The 17,136-nt window shown below is 42.5% G+C and overlaps 1 protein-coding gene across 1 annotated transcript in view; it reads left to right on the forward strand.

The window, feature by feature from the left end:
- Positions 1 to 2,457: 2,457 nt before the first annotated feature.
- The window catches only part of chfr (checkpoint with forkhead and ring finger domains, E3 ubiquitin protein ligase), a 28,815-nt gene continuing 14,136 nt past the window's right edge, over positions 2,458 to 17,136 (forward strand). Inside the window, exons 1-11 of the mRNA XM_083783295.1 lie at positions 2,458 to 2,549; positions 3,352 to 3,467; positions 6,970 to 7,069; positions 7,439 to 7,548; positions 8,118 to 8,177; positions 8,721 to 8,948; positions 11,196 to 11,279; positions 12,631 to 12,805; positions 14,043 to 14,197; positions 15,670 to 15,832; positions 16,605 to 16,852. Coding sequence (XP_083639421.1) covers positions 3,356 to 3,467; positions 6,970 to 7,069; positions 7,439 to 7,548; positions 8,118 to 8,177; positions 8,721 to 8,948; positions 11,196 to 11,279; positions 12,631 to 12,805; positions 14,043 to 14,197; positions 15,670 to 15,832; positions 16,605 to 16,852 — 1,435 coding nt within the window. The 5' untranslated portion in view covers positions 2,458 to 2,549; positions 3,352 to 3,355. The remainder of the gene's footprint in view (positions 2,550 to 3,351; positions 3,468 to 6,969; positions 7,070 to 7,438; positions 7,549 to 8,117; positions 8,178 to 8,720; positions 8,949 to 11,195; positions 11,280 to 12,630; positions 12,806 to 14,042; positions 14,198 to 15,669; positions 15,833 to 16,604; positions 16,853 to 17,136) is intronic.

Here is a 17,136-nt window from a genome sequence, read left to right on the forward strand (position 1 = left end):
GGGCACACTCTCTGGATGGTATATATATGTGTGTATGTTGAGAGGCATCGGCGAGAGAACCGACCACTGCGGTATCCCGTTTCTCTGTCTTCTGAGGATGTCAGGATGTCATCCTTCTATTCTGCTACTGCACAGAGTAGACTGAGCATTCTGACTGGTATAGAAATAGCTCCTCTCGGGAAGAGTGAGCCCTGCAGAGGGTGTTGCACTCGGCCGAGCACACCATGGGGATTTTACTTTCCTCCCTGTAGGACTAGAATTCTAGGAGGTTCTTAAGTATAGAGCTAAAAGGATCCCCTTGAAGGACTCCCATCACGCCAGCAATAGCTTGTTTGTGCCACAGCAGTGAAGTAAAAGCATGGTCACAAACCACTAACCTACAGAGACACACGGAAAGGGCTTTTCCCTCAGGCTATCAGAGCTCTGAACAATGATCCAACTGGCCAGGATAAATGTCTTTAACCACTGACCAACAGCACACAGGTTTTTTTCCCCCTTTCCTTTGTACATCTCTTTGCACAAGGAGCACACTGTGACTTAGCCTATTGCAATACTGTGCACATTAATTCCTGTGCACTATTACTTTGATTATGCAGTGATACTTGATTATACAAAAAAAATGTAAAAAAAATGTGAATGTTTGTCTGCTTATTATTTGCGGCTTTGGGTTTGTTTTTTTGTAAAGCAATTATACATATGATATTTGTAGTTGTGGCGGGTTGCGTTCTTCTGAGCTTGTTTCTAAGTGTAGTTGCTTATTTGGCCTTTTCATAATGTTGTTTCAACCAGTGGTTCTCAAACAATTTAATCTCAAACGAATATGTATGATGGTCTACACCAGTGGTTCTCAATGTTTTCTGGGTAAATCACCCCCAAATTAATACCTGGGTCATTATTCGGTGCATTTGTGTCCCCTTGTCTTGACATAATACAGCATATCTCTAAATTAGCAACAAAAAAAATATTAAAGCCTCTACCATAGAACACAATGATTTGTACATAGAGGTTATACCGGTATAAAATAATAATCCCTTTGATTTGAGTAGAGGTAAGCTATAGAATGCCATATCCCCATCATGTTTATGTTTTACAAGTTGAACAAATCAAATTCATACAAAATCTAAATTTCAAATTCTTATTATATAGTATAGTTCTAATGTTTCTCACCAAATGTTATTAATTGTGATTTAATGCTTCAAATCTTCAAATCAATGTTTGTCCCTGACTTGCCTGTTCCCCCTGTTACTGAATCTGATGCAAATCCACCTGTAATGTCCCCCGACTATTTCTCTACATGACTTCAGAAAGTAACATATTTTGGATAGGAAACCCAGAAGAAGTATCACTGTTCAATTTGCCTTTTTATCAATGTTTTAGGTCGCGTTTACTGATGCCCACATAACATGCCCACCCTGTTATAGCGGAAATTGATACATTTTCATAATTCTGAAAATATGGTTGATACATACATTAAGATTCAGTGTTCACAATGTGCTACCATATTCTTCATTACATGAGGAGTAATGGCCATCTTTTTAGCATGAAATGTCCCCTCTGTTACAGTGTAAATAATGGATATGGAAATAATGGGAATATACGGTAATGGATTAGGCTGGACAAATATGTTTTTGTGTCCGCTGAACCTAAAGCTGCCCTCTGGCTCTTTCAGAAAAAAAAGGTCCTGTAAAAAGTATTTTGTTTTGAAAAAAGGTTACTAGGATAAGACACCTGTGCCTGGGATCTCCATACAAGTTGTTAAAATGTTTGATGATGGATTAAGAGTCAAGACTGGCACATTATAAATTGAAGTGGATTATAAATGAGTAGCCTTAAACCTACTCTCTCCTCCTGTGTCCAACCCACTTGAACAGGAGTGTCACTCAGACCCCTTTTCCACCGGTTGGTTCCCAATGGGAACCGGTTCAGTTCTTTTTGGTTTTTAGTCCATGAGCCAGAGCTCTAAAATTGGTGGGAAACTATACCCTATATTAAAATTGTTTATAGGATCAATACAAGTAAATTAATACACGATAACCCTTCCACAGTAGTAGCTTTATCATATTTTCGACTATTTTGCATATTTTCCTACATAATGCCTCATTTGCATATTCAAAAATGTAAAATTTTGTAATACAATAAATCATTGTCTTCGTGTAAGTACTCAATTGGGGACATTTCATGGTGATAATAATCTAATATAGGTATGGTTTTGCACACTCAATTCATAATTAACGTTTCAATTTTGGAGCTCTGGCTCATGGACTAAAAACCAAAAAGAACTGAACCGGTTCACATTGGGAACCAACTGGTGGAAAAGGGGCCACAGTGACCCCAGTATGGTCTAGAAATAAAAAATGTTTATAAACAGAATTACTGTCCCGTCCATGCTTCATTCATACCCTCATTCTTGCCCCTCCTCCGTCAGCTGATGTGGGTAAATAAATGCCTCTGTTGCTTGTCAGGAAGTGAAGTAGTGCACGGATGGACCCGAGCAAAATGAGGAACCAACACGGTCTGGCTCTGGCACAAAGCAATCTGCACTGTTGATGGTAAAGCATATTGTATGGTATGAACAACACATCGTGGCAAATGTTACTATTGGCATAACAATCGTATATCTTTAACGTGAGCAGCTGACTGGTGGTAGTACCAACACCGAACTGTTCAAGATAGCGTTAAGTAGCCTTATGTACATTATTAGTAAACAAAGTTGTTGTGATGTTATTTGCGGCTGCGTTGCGTGTTGATCACCTGTGGTGATAAGTGTATGTTATTTCGCTTCTGCGATTGATAACGTTGGTTGATATACGAAATACATGTCGTGTTTTTCAGCTTGACATGTAACGTTACTAGCTAACCTCGCTATCTAGGCAGCTGTAGCTATGCAGCTATCGTTAGCTTCATCGGAAATGGTTGTTTCATTGTTATAAAAGAAGATATGTTGATAACGTTAGTTGTGAAGTTCCCCTCCTTTTGAAAATAACGCGCTTTCAACAACAACAACAAAAAGTGGTCGATGGGACACATGCAGTCGCGCAAATATAATAATTTAAGCCATAATCACTAGTTGTTACTAAGTCAGTATAACATGTCACTGTATTTTGAACACTTTCATTATATTCACATGGTTAATTTGTTTGACGTGTGGCTGAGGTTAGCACTAGAATGGATGATATTGCATAATATGATTGATTGCATGCATGGGCTATGTATTGGCATTTGGAATATCAGTCATTCTATGGCAGGTTGTAGAAAATTTGTATGCAATTCCTCTTCATTGAATGGGTGATTCAATCATGGTAGATCAGGTGTGTAAACAATGACTGCAACGTTTTGTTGTCACTTTTTCAGAAACATGGAAGGTCTTGGAAGAGAGCGACCGTGGGGAAAGCTGGTCAAAGTAGACTCCTGTGAGAAGAGCCAGGTGTTGCTTATCAACAGGGAATGCACGGTCGGTCGAAGAAAAGGTAATCTTATCTATTTGAATATTTGTCTTCCCTCTTTTTAGTGTAAGACATATTTTATTGCTAGTTAAACATTTGAGGCAACATTTGATGCAAACACTACTACAGCAAAATTACCTTGGAATGTTTTATACATTACTTATAGTTTCAAACCGTTTTTCAGAAGCTCATAAAAGTCAGGACAACGCTATCCTACTACTACTGCATCTGTCACAGACATAGCTAGTCTGCCACTGCCAGTGTCTGGACCATTTACCCCCCCTCCCCCTCCACCCCATTCAAGACAAGACACAAAGCCTTCTTAATTCACCAAACTTAGACACCCCCTTCTGAGGATAACAAAGGAGACTATTGCCATCATGTGTGCCGAATATTAAGCAGTTTTTTTCTGTATGGAGTTTTACCAATGGTAAGGTTATGGTTTTGTCTACTCTGTTGCATTCAGTTTCAGAGGTCTATTGCACTATAAAGTAACTGGCCATAGTTAAGTAGTAGGCTGTGTCTGGGTAGCTGAAAATGACATGAATGAAAAATCTATTGATGAGCTTTGTCGATATACATTCTTAACATTGTGATTTCATTGATTGAAGTATTTATTAACAGTTTGCAGAATTACAGTACATTTCAAGCACAACTCGATACAACTGAGTGGACGACCAATAAAGCACTAGACTTGTTTACAAGAGGGTCCACCTTGTTCAATTCATCATAACATTTAGAGACATACACTTCCATATAGCGGAAAAAAACAGGAAATCATCATCATAAAGGAGGTAAAAAGGGGAAAGAAAACATACAGTGAGGGGGGGGGGGGAAGGGGTTGGGTGGGGGATTCAGATTTTACGGGGGCCAGTTTCGAATTGCAGCCGTCCGTAGGTTCCCTTTGAGAGTGGTTTTGAAGGAGTCAACAGTCAAGGGATTCACATGTCTTAACACTTATTTTGCCCAGGACCTCCCCACATTTTTTTTTTTTATAATTACACCTGTAGGAGGCCCAGGACATCTGGATATGTCTTTACGTCCTTTTTTTTATGATCTAAAACCCAATCGCTAAAATTATTTTTTTGACAGCGAACGTTGCCAGGCAACGCCTTGCTTGGTGCTCCTGGACACGTTTTGCGCATGTGCGCAGCCATTCACTTCCTTTTTTTTACGGGCAGACAAAACTTGCCATTATCTCTAAATCTACGGCACTCCATGTTTTAGATCAGAACGCTGATGTTCTCACCCGCTTCGAATGTTGTCGGCCTATAATCAAGAATATGTGCGTGATCGGGACCTTGGAATAGAGCCAATATGTGATAATCACACATACTAGGAAACGCGGAAGTGAAACTACTGACATGATAGGGAGCGCTTGCTTTTTGTGACCAACCATGAGGTCCATGACGGAGGCGCGCCGTCTCTGGTGGCCTTGAGCCACGTGAGGCAGGGTTCCCCAATTAATTTTCCTCAAGGGCCATATTTTGACTAGCGTACCAGGCTGGGGGCCGAGTCTGCACGCGCGAGGTCGAGGTCTTGCCCTGAAAATTCATTTTCAGGGCAAGACCCCATTTGAAAAGGGTGCCCAGTTTGACATGCATAGGCTACTGGCCCCCATTTAATGCCATTTATATCTAGGACCCTTAAAAAAAAATATATATATATATTTTTTTTTTGGGAAATTATTTCATGGGCCACAAGGGGGCGCTCTGGGGGCCGCAAATGGCCCGCGGGCCGCCTATTGGGGAACCCTGCACTAGCCGATCGTTGCATTGGCCAAATTGATAACGTGCATTTAATGCCGTGACTGACTTAACCAAGCATCTCGTTTGGAATATTAACGCTTCTAAAGAGAGATCATACTTATTAGCGCGAGGTAGTTATTCAGTATTTTAGCCGTGACGTAAAGCAAAGCAAAGCAAAGCAAAGTTCTTTGTTTACCCAGGGAAGTGGACTAAGCTCGAGATGCTTATTTACAGCCACACCCTGCTCATGGAACATTTCATGGTAGGGGTTCAATGCCTTGCTCAAGGGCACTTCAGCGGTGGTAATTTCAACGTGCCGGTCCGGGGATTCGATTCCGGTATCAAGACCGCTCCGCAAACCGTTCGGCCACTGCTGCCTGCGTAAGCGTAAGCAGAGATACTTCCGGGTCCTACTGTTTGTGTCGCTTTTGTGTCCCAGACTCCCAGTTATACTGTGTCCCTCCGTCGGACTAAATCTGAAACTAAAACAACCACGAAAGTCTCATTTTACCGCTTTCCTTGCAACAACAAAGCTACTGGTCTCCCAAATCTGACTGTGACAGGCTTACTGCCCCACACTGAATACTATCGCCATTTTATTTCATTGTGTCAACTAAATCCTCCATTAGAGTCGAGATCGTATTAACGCAAACTAGATTCAACATACCCAATCCTGCACACATTCCAAATATGCCCCCGAAATATGGAACTGAGCAAATGGACTGTTACCACCTTCAATAATAATGATAATAATAGTCTTTATTGTCTCCACATCATATATTGTCTTTGTCATGGACACTTGTACAGAACATTAATAATTCTACTCGAGTTGGAAGCATTATATAAAGATCCATTTTAACCCTCAATGGCGTCCTTTCTGAAAAATAACGGTATTGTAAAAAGATTCACGCGTTTAGATATTGCTATTTACAATGAGCAGCGGACAGGAGCTGGTGCCACTTGAACCCGGACATAACGTAGGACTACAAAATGATGTCTGACTTAAATACAGAATGCAACTATACCTCCCGGTTTTAGGGGGAAATGGAAGGCGTGGCTTTTCAGAGTAAAATCTGCCTCATCTGCTGTGCATAGGAGGGGCTAGCACCCCTCAAAACTAAGCTTACATGAAGATGTTTTTTTATGGCCTGGGCCGTGGCTCAGCGGTCTAGGCACCTTGGCTGGTAATCCAGTCTGGCAGTGTGCCGCGGGTTCGACTCCCGATCTCGACGGCCTTTACTGCATGTCTTCTCCCCATCTCTCTCTCTCCCCATTTCCTGTCAGCCTACTGTCTGTCCCTCCATAAAACAGGCGAAAGCCAAAAGAAAAAAAAGAAGATGGCTTCTTATATGGTCAGATTCACTAATACAACATTATTGTGTACTACTGTCGGGGAGAAACCACCTAACTGCAAAAAGAAAACCTTGTATATTTTAAAACGATGCATGCAATACTGCCTCATCAAAGTTGGTATTGTGACTTTATTGTCAATTACTTGCATGAGAGGGGAGAGGTGGGGGAGTTAGCTGGTTTGCTTTAGCAGACGGCTCTTAAGCCCCAAGTCCACCTCATGAACAGCTCTCAGCGGGAAAATGGGGCTGGTCAAGGTCTCAGGTTCCAACTCTGATATTTTTGATTTCCCCTCCTGGACCCCCCTGGGGTTTAAGATAAGTGTCCAATGGAGTTAAGAGGTTTTGTCAGAAGTGCCTTTTAGTACAAGACAAAAAAAACGATATGTTATCAGTATGTGCTGATGGATGTTTTGTATCTTTATCCAGGATGTGATCTATCTTTTCCTGCTAACAAACTGGTCTCAGGGGATCACTGCAAAATTATACAAGATGAGCACTCGGGGCAGGTGTGGCTCGAGGACATGAGGTATGTTGAAATCTGTTCCACAGTTAACTCCACATGTGGTACATATTTTGTACTGTACAATACTCGGGTTTAGGCCCGTTATTAAAATCAATCTAATGGTACAAAACATTTCAGATAATTCAAATGCAAGAAAAGTTGATGTGCTTCACATATGATGTATGCAAACCACACCTTAGTATAGAAATTACTTTGTTTATTGGCATTGGCCCACTTTGTTTTGGTGAACAAAATGGTTTCATGCTTCCTAGTGATTGAGTTTACACATGCTGCATTTAATCAATTTGAAAAAGTTGTGTATTATTCCAGGAATAGTTCCAAACTATTGTTATTGCCTATGGTATATGGGACTGTTTGTTTGTCTTTCTTTAGCACCAATGGCACTGTCATCAACATGTCCAAGCTGGTGAAGAAGCAGACCCACATGCTGCAGAATGGAGATGTCATCTACTTTGTGTACAGGAAAAATGAGCCAGAACAAAGTGAGTGTATTTTGTGTTTTTAGTGGCCTTTGCAATTGACCTGTAGCCAATTGCTATTGGCAAAAAAAACATTCTCAACGAAACATGCTGATAACTCCTTTAAAGCAATGGAGTGTTGTTCATTCAATGCTGACTGTGCCCACTCTTGTAGATCCCTGGAGTTATTAACTCAATAGTGCCATAGCCTCTACGCATGAGTGGATAGACTACAGTATCATACATATTCTTCATTATATACATAGTATTCATGATACAATATTCAATTCATACTAAATTAACTCTAAAGTCACAGCTTTTAATGTATTTAATATGTAGTATTAAAAAACTGTGACATTTTTTTATTTGTTCTGTACATTTCTGAGAATGCATTGATTATCAGTTCCCAACTGGAGACACTAAAGCTAAATGCTTTCATATAAATATGAATGTTATTTTAACCAAAAGAAGAGTGATTTAAATTGAATGTGGTAACAGCCACAGTAAAGGACACCCATGTTTGTTTTTACATCTTGCATAAAAACACAGCTCTTCACAATCAATGAAAATATATATTTTTCCTTAACTTGTAGATATTGCCTATGTTTACCATTCCATTAAACCGGAGCAACCTGATTCAGAAGATAGTGGACGTAAGTAGCCTATTCAAACTTTGCTCAACATCTAGGCCTAGGGTATAACAATTATTCAACAGTTATTTTTGTAAGATTACAATGTTATTTTTCCAGTCTGTATGGTGGAGTATGTTAATACAATATGCTTGTTTTTGGTCTACTTGTGGTTGACAAGTGGTACTACCTTCTGGTCAAAATATAATGTTTCCTCTGAACAAGGAGGCAGGCTCTATTGGCACAGGAGACCTGATTTCAAACCTGGGCTAGAACTGGAAAGTTACAGAGAGTAGCTATAACCCATTTAGGACTGAGGCAGATAAAAAAAAAAACTAAATCCTGACCTAAGTTTCCTGAAAAACTTTAAATATCTATTCAAAATGTACAAAAATGTTATGTTGCTACATACTGTAGCAACAAGAACCCCAAAAGGGGTTCCCATCCAGAAGGTTAAAAACACCAAAAGGGGTTCCTGTCCTGAATGGGCGAGTGGTGGGAGAAAGACAAATTTCTAATGAACTAGAAGTCAAAAGACCAAATGCACACACTTTAACCTGTATTTAGCAGGTGTTGGACCAAATGCTGCAGACATGATGGAGGAGAGGTCATCTCACAGACACACTGTTCCAGTACCAAACCAGTCTTTCTCGGTGGAGCCGGTAGTTCTGGCAGGACCACCCAGGCAACAGACACAGGAGGAACCCCAGCCCTCCACCTCGTCCTCTGCCCATCTGCACATGAGTTGCCCTGCTGTAGCTGGCCCTGTTGTACACACTGTCTCCTTTGCCTCAGGTAACACTCAATCAGTTTTAATTCAACCCAAAGAGTGTATGCATGAATGTAACCAAATTACAAATTACGGCATGTGCATCTAAGTTGGCAAAAACCAAACTCTTAAAGGTGTAGTGAAATGGCTTTTTGGGCATTTTATTTTGAAGTTTCAGCCTCAGACGGCAGGATCTTAGTTTCTGAACCAATCAGAGCGTTGCATCCCTCCAGGCTATGGGGACGTAGGTCCGTCTCATGCATGACCACATGCACGCACATGCACAGTGGTTTGTTTACAAGTGACAGAGAGACCTGCAGCAAAGCCAGGTGGTTCTAACCTGTACACAACCTATATACAGATTTTAGCGTGATGATTATGTTTAAAACGAGTAACACGCTGTCTGGATGTCATCTTGAATGAGATTAAAAACGTGGTATTTCTGTAATCGATAGCAGCTGTGTTTGGACGGACGTGCAGCAATGGGAATCAAATGGGTGAGCTTCATTTGTATTGGCTTTTATTGATGTGTATCTCTACACGTCATCATCACGCAGCACGTTTTCGTTTTAAGGAAGTAATTACATTTTATGGACTTTTGATATAAAAACACATGAGTATATATATTTTTGGCATCCATTGTTATGCCCATATGATGACCACGGATATGCTCTAAATGTGTTTAATTTCACTACACCTTTAAGTGTTAGAGAGATATTTATTATATATTGAAATTTTATTTAATGGAGGCCCTTGAGAGCATCATCTGGTTTTAGAGGGGTCCTCTAAACCAGGGGTTCCCAAACTTTTTTGGACCAGGTATCCCTTTTGGGGTAGATATTTTTCCAGGTACCCCCTCATCCTCGCAACACAGATAACAATATATTTACAACCACAAGCAGTGTTTCCTGCAGGAAAAAGCTTTGGCATGGTGCTGGGCGCAGGCCGCAGGGGGGCCTTCTTGCGTCGAACATTTTGATTAATTAATTAATTTGATTAAATAATTAATTAATACGATTAATAAATTAAGATTAATTTGTATTATTGCTCTTGTATTGCTATTGGAGACACTGGGGGGGACACTGGGCAGGCACTGGGGAGGCACTGGGGAGACACTGGGGAGGCACTCGGGAGGCACTCGGGAGGCACTCGGGAGGCACTCAGGGGGACACTGGGGAGGCACTGGGGAGGCACTCGGGATGTACTCAGGGGGACACTGGGGAGGCACTGAGGGGACACTGGGGAGGCACTGGGAAGGCACTGAGGGGACACTGGGGAGGCACTGGGAAGGCACTGAGGGGACACTTGGGAGGCACTGGGGAGACACTGGGGAGCATGGGGAGGCACTCAGGGGGACACTGGGGAGGCACTGGAGAGGCACTGAGGGGACACTGGGGAGCATGGGGAGGCACTCAGGGGGACACTGGGGAGGCACTCAGGGGGACATTGGGGAGGCACTCGGCTGGGCACTGGGGAGGCACTCAGGGGGACACTGGGGAGGCACTGGGAAGGCACTGAGGGGACACTGGGGAGGCACTGGGAAGGCACTGAGGAGACACTGGGCAGGCACTCAGGGGGACACTGGGGAGGCACTGGGGAGGCACTCAGGGGGACACTGGGGAGGCCCTGGGGAGGCACTCAGGGGGACACTGGGGAGGCACTGGGGAACTGGGGAAGCACTGAGGGGACACTGGGGAGGCACTTGGAAGGCACTGTGGAGGCACTGGGGAGAAACTGCAGCCACTGGGGAGACATTGGGGAGGCACTGGGGAGACACTGGGGAGGCACTCAGGGGGACACTGGGGAGGCACTCAGGGGACACTGGGGAGGTACTGGGGAGCCACTGGGCAGACACTGGGGAGGCACCATGGCGGACACTGGGGAGGCACTGGGCAGACACTGCAGGGCAGACACTGGGGTGGCACTTGGGGAGGCACTGGGGAGGTACTGGACATTTCATATCACACACACACCATGATTCACTAGCCCCCTCAAAAAAAAGAAAAAAACTTTTTCTTTTGTTTTTTTGAGGGGGCTTGGGGTACCCCCTGGCTATGCGTCGCGTACCCCTAGGGGTCCGCGGACCCCACTTTGGGAACCGCTGCTCTAAACATACCGTCTTGCTACAGATAATCATACAATTATCATTGATCAAGACCTTGAATCGTATCTGTTCAGTGTTCACTTAGTTAAAGTCAGTGTGGATTAAAGCTTCAGTTCACTGCTTTAAATTCACTGTTTAATTTTGACTAGTATTCAACTTGTCTTTCCAGGTCAAGCAAACGAACCTGTCCCTGCACAAGAGAAATACACTGATATCCAGGAGCCAGAGAGGAAGAGGAGGAAAACAAACTATGGTCAGTTTATTACGTCTGAAGATTAATCGGTATGTTGTAAAATAAATGTAAGTCTGCGAAGATCCGGTTGGCATCACATTGTTTTCGTTCCCCACAAATGTGACATCAATTGGTTTTGTCTCGCTAGTCGTGCTACGAGTTAGAATAGAAGATGGATATACCAGACTATTATTATACCTTACGAAATTATTATACCAAACTAAACACATTTGAAACTAGAACTGCACTCTGTCGAGTGCATACTTGCTTGTTGCACACTAGTAGGCCATGAATGGCCAACTAGTGCGCAAGCAGAGCGCGCAAGTACTTTTGACCGCTATAAACTGTCAAATCTCAGTATCTCTGTGAAGGAACGTTTGAAATTTCTAATTATTAGGTGTAAAAAACATATTGTCATTACGAAATGACCATCGAAAACCAATTACACTCAGGCATTGGGTCCTTTAATCCACATCTTTTTTACGCCATCATTGAGAGCTAGTCATACATATACTATGTATATGTAATTTGTAAGTTGATTAGCGGTATACTGTGGTTACTTTGTGCCGTATGCACCGTCCCAGCCGTCCCGCCAATTTTTATGCGTCCCAGCAAATTGTGCCTGATACGACAGTGGTGCCAGATTACATACATCTGTATAACTAGCTCTCAATGATGACGTAATAAAGATGTGGAATAAAGGACCCAATGCCAGAGTGTAATTGGTTTTCGATGGTGACGTAATGACGATATGTTTTAGTGTTGGGAGGATTAAAGGTAATGCTCCTATGTATACTTGTACAGTATGTAATCTGGCACCACTGCCGTATCAGGCACAATTTGCTGGGAGGGTGCATACGCATCAAAACAAATTGGCGGGACGGCTGGGCCGATGCATACGAGTCCCGGGCGAAACTAGTACTTGCGCGCTCTGCTTGTGCAAGTAACTAGGGTAAAGGTCACGTGATGTAAAGTTCTCTCCGCACCAACCGGATCAGAAACCCGAAAATGGTATTAATCCCAGACTTTGACCCGGGAAGGTGATGGCTGATGGTGATGCATACGTCGCAGCTTAACAACAGAGTTCACTTCCCCACCCAGATTCTTTTTGACCGTCTTCGGTCACAAATGTGCTTCTCTAACGTTTAAGCCAATACTACCGTTACAAAATGTGACCTGCTCTACAGTTTAAGAAAATTGTAATGTTTTACAAATAAACAATACAGCTGAAAATGACTGGGGGGAGAGCAAGGTGGCAGGTTTGGGGCAGCGCTGGGGGGGAATGGAAAAGGTAGAATTTGTCACTTTTTTCTTCTCCATTAATATCTGCTCTTCCAGCAGAACTAAATTCAGTTTTTTCTTTTTTTTCCAGACAAGGATTGTGATTTGAGCCTCCCACACTCATCCAGCACTGAAGCTGTAGGTCCACCCAAGGGAAGCCTTCAGGACCTGCTGGGCAAGGGTCTGGTGGAAGAAACCAAGACAGACAAGATGGAGGAGTCTTTAACATGTATCATCTGTCAGGATCTACTGTACGACTGTGTCAGGTATGGCTGCAAAATCACATAACTATATACTAAAACTATGGATTTCCCAGTACACTTGTAGAATGTTGGTATGACTGGAATATTGAAATATCTCACTTCATAATCACAGACAACATTTCTTCTCATTTATGCATGCTTGCTTTTCTGTTAAAAGATGGATGGATTAACGTTTTTCTTTTTTGAGGGGTGCTAGGCTCCAGCTTTTAGTGTGTGTGTGTAAACGCAAACATTAAATGCCATTGATAATGAATGGCCATTTTTACGTCATAGTGTAAACGCAAACATTAAAAGCTGGACATAAGATGTGAATGTCCGAAATGAGATGATGAGATGAATGAGATGAGAAGAGCGCCCCTCACTTCACACGGCTGTGATGTTTTTTGAGGGGTGCCAGCACCTCCTATACACGGGTTTAATGTTTGTCTTTAGTTCAATGTTTGTTTTGTAAAAGCCATTGACAACGAAGGGAGATTTACGTCATAATGTGCCTCATTACGTCCTATTGTCTCTTTATTGTTAATGGTGTTTAATGTTTGTGTTGGCACCGTTGGTTTTACATCCCCATTACATCGCCTAATCAACATGAGTTAGACTTTAATATATTAGCACCCCTCACTTCACACGGTTGTGATTTATTAAAGTTTTTTGAGCGGCGCCTATATACAGGTTTAATGTTTGTTTTTAGTTCAAAGTTTGTTTTAATAACGCCATTGACAATGAAGGGAAAATGTACGTCATCTTGTCCCTAGCCTCGATACCCAGGCTTTCATTTCGTCTGCGCGAAAGATGAAAGCCTGGAAAAAGCCGTGGGCTGAACCAGTCTAAAAGTGGGAGTCAACCCTTCCGGGTGGGCGTCGCTCTAAATGATGTGACGTAGCGCTGCACTAGGGGGGAGAGGAGGGGCCGGGGGTGACGGACAGATCGATGAGATCCAATCAGGGTGCGCGCATTTCTGAGGCGCGACCCGCCCCTCTAGACCAGAAATGTCTCTGCTTAGGTCAGGCTATCTTGTCCCTAACAAAAACATTAAATGCCATTAACAATAAAGAGAATTTAATGTTTGTTTTGTCACCGTTTGTTTTACATCGCCATTACATCCCCTAATCGACATGAGTTTGAATATATTAGCGCCCCTCACTTCACACGGGTGTGAAGTAAGTTTATTTATTTATTTATTTTATCACTGTCACATACAGGTGAATGTGCTTGTTTTGTAATGGCCTACTGTTGTCCTCAGCCTGCAGCCCTGCATGCATACCTTCTGTGCAGCCTGTTACTCGGGCTGGATGGAGCGTTCGTCTCTGTGCCCCACCTGCCGCTGCCCTGTGGAGAGGATCCGCAAGAACCACATCCTCAACAACCTGGTGGAGGCTTACCTCATCCAGCACCCTGGTTGGTATTACATTATGTACTCTTTAACCACCCTATTAGTTCTACATTGCACAAATGGACAATCTACAAGCTCACGATAGGTTGCCACGTGTTTACGTGTTGCGAGTCTTGCGGCGATATTTATAAAAAAAAAATAGACTCTTGTGTGAAGTGAGGGGCTTTCTCTAGGTCGTCCTCAGTCGAGCACTCCCATTGTCGCATAAAATCAACCCGGTTCTGGCCAGCTTGTTGCCTCGTTGGTTCTTTGTGCTCCTGTGTCTTTCTTGAGTATATCCACATATGTTAATGTGGGATGTCCTTATGACCGGTGGCCATGTTGGTTCCCACAGCACTAATTTGCTGGCTGGCAGCTCTTGGTGTCTTTGGCAGTGTCCTGCTAGTCTCTACTAGTACTATTTTCTGGCTCACCCTTGGCATTCCATCATACAGATTCTTGTTGGTAATGTGTACTCATTTTACCGCACGCACATTTTTATCATGTATTTATATCAACAAGATGACATTTCCCGTTGTCATTACCCTTAAACATCATAATTTACCCTAAACAAACATTAAAGTTCATAGACTTTGGCTGGGACAGGAAATGTATAATTAGGCTCTCGACAAACATTAAAAGTCCATAGACTTGGCTGGCCTATGACGTAATTTGGGAAAGCCATGAATTGGAGGGGCTAGCGCCCCTCAAAAAGCCTTTTACCATGATGATGATGATGTATTGGCCTACATGACGTCACAGGGGCCTAAAAAATTGTACAAACAAAGCAGCAGCCACATGTTGGAGTGGTTAGCACCGCTCAACAATATGTTAGGCTAATGTTATCCCTACAATAGGCTACAGCTACAACAACATCACATTAGTGAAGATATACCACGGATGTTTCAAATGGTAAATAAACTTGCTTCCATTTTCTTTTCTTTTTTTTAAACAAAGGGGAAGAGAGATAAATAACATGAACATTGTACACTATTAATTTTTAGTCTAGGCCACCTTTCTTGACATTGGCCAACATCCAATTGAATATATTCTTTGGGGGATTGATGTTATACATCAGTGGTTTTCAACCCTTTTCATATAAAGGCGTATTATTTATTCGGCATTTGAACCACGGACCACCATGAGATTTAGCCTCTCAGAACCAGAACTAAAATAAGATTTTGTTATCGTTGGATAAGATTTTGTCCACAGTTCCATGCTGTATTGATGTGGCACGATAGGAGAGATAACAGGCAAACATTGATCAAAATAACAATTATTTTACATTTTCTAATTGTGTAGACTTCTTGTAAATTAAGTAATGCGGAGAGAGTAAAATTAAACCAATGGGTCCATTTGGTTTCATTTTACGCTCTCAAGAGTTGAAGATCTATAAGGGACCATTTGGCTACTAACTAGCTGCGGACCACCTGGAACCCCCTCAAGGAAAGACACTGTTTGTTAGTAGCTGTTTGACTGTGTATATGTCCGGTCACAGAGAAGAGTCGCAGCAAGGAGGACCAGAAGAGCATGGACAGCAGGAATAGGATCACTCAGGACATGCTGCAGCCGAAGGTGGAGCGCACTCTCTCTGACGAGGAGGGGAGCTCTGACTATCTCTTTGAGCTCTCCGACAACGACAGTGACACCTCGGACATCAGGTAAACACGGTCTGTTGGCAGTGGTGGTAAAAGTATTCACATTTTTCACTTAAGTATCTATACTGCAATATAGAAATACTCCGTTACAAAATGTACAAAACCGTATTTGCTTCAAAATGTAACTAAAGTACCAAATGTAAAAGTACTCATTGTGAAGAATAATGTATCAAATCTTTTGAAAATGGCAGATTTATACGCTGACATTGCATTGTGAGCTTGTAGGTCGGCTATTGTCAAATGGCCAAAATGTATACAGGGATAAAGTGGTTAATGGATCTACAAAGTAGATGGCCAGCGGTCCGGGTCATAACAAAACCTTTTAATTTGATCACTTTGGTTTCTACATATATTTATTGAGCATAAATTCATAGACCATCAATATTTAAGCATAATTAGCCTCACGGCTCTGTCCCATTGGATTCATTCCCTGCATGAATGATAATAAATGATTGCCAACTAGATCTGATGGGGAATGAAATAGAACCCAAATTAACAGGTGGATGCTGGGGGGGTTGGTGGAGCACAAAAACGGAGCAGCGTATAAAGCAAAAGCAGGTGGTTTCAATAGCCCACCACCAATCTGATGGTGTATAGGCATGTGACTGATCGCCTGACCAGGAATTGACCATCCTTTTGAGTTTTCTGCCTGAACTAGCTTCGCATCATTTATAAAAAAAAAAGAAAAAAAAAAGGTTTTATTGTACAACTAAAGCAAAAGCACAATTTTCAGTGATTGAGCTCTGCTGATAACCTCTGCATGTCTCTTCCCCAGTCAGCAATTTATGATATGCAGACAGTGTCCTGGCTACAGGAAGGACAGCAATCAGCTGCTGTTCCCCTGGCTTGCTGGTCCCCCTGTCCCGGCAGCTCTCTCATTTCCACCCACCATGGTGGCCACAGCCGCCACACAAGGCCTTATTCCACCCACCATGGTGGCCACAGCCGCCACACAAGGCCCCGAAGAGAGCCCTGGGAAAGTACCTGGAGAAGAGCCGTCAACCTCTTCCGAGGTCACTGCAGGTATGTTTCCTGTTGTGGGCCCGCTGGATAAACGGCATCATGATTATGTTGTAAACTGTGTTCTAAAAACATGCTGGAAAGAATTCTTATGCAAGATGCAGTATAATGTATGTATTTGGTTTTGATGAATTTGCCTATAAGAATTATATTCATTGCACTTCACTGCAGTTTTATTTGAACGTCCAGGCTATTTAGAAAAATGGCAGATAAAATGGAAGACACGATGGCTCGTATTAAATACAAATTTAAGACGCCGACAATTAATAGAAAGGTCTCGGTAACAG

Source organism: Protomyctophum parallelum, assembly GCF_964188405.1.
Source record: "Protomyctophum parallelum genome assembly, chromosome: 15".
NCBI classification, from domain to species: domain Eukaryota; kingdom Metazoa; phylum Chordata; class Actinopteri; order Myctophiformes; family Myctophidae; genus Protomyctophum; species Protomyctophum parallelum.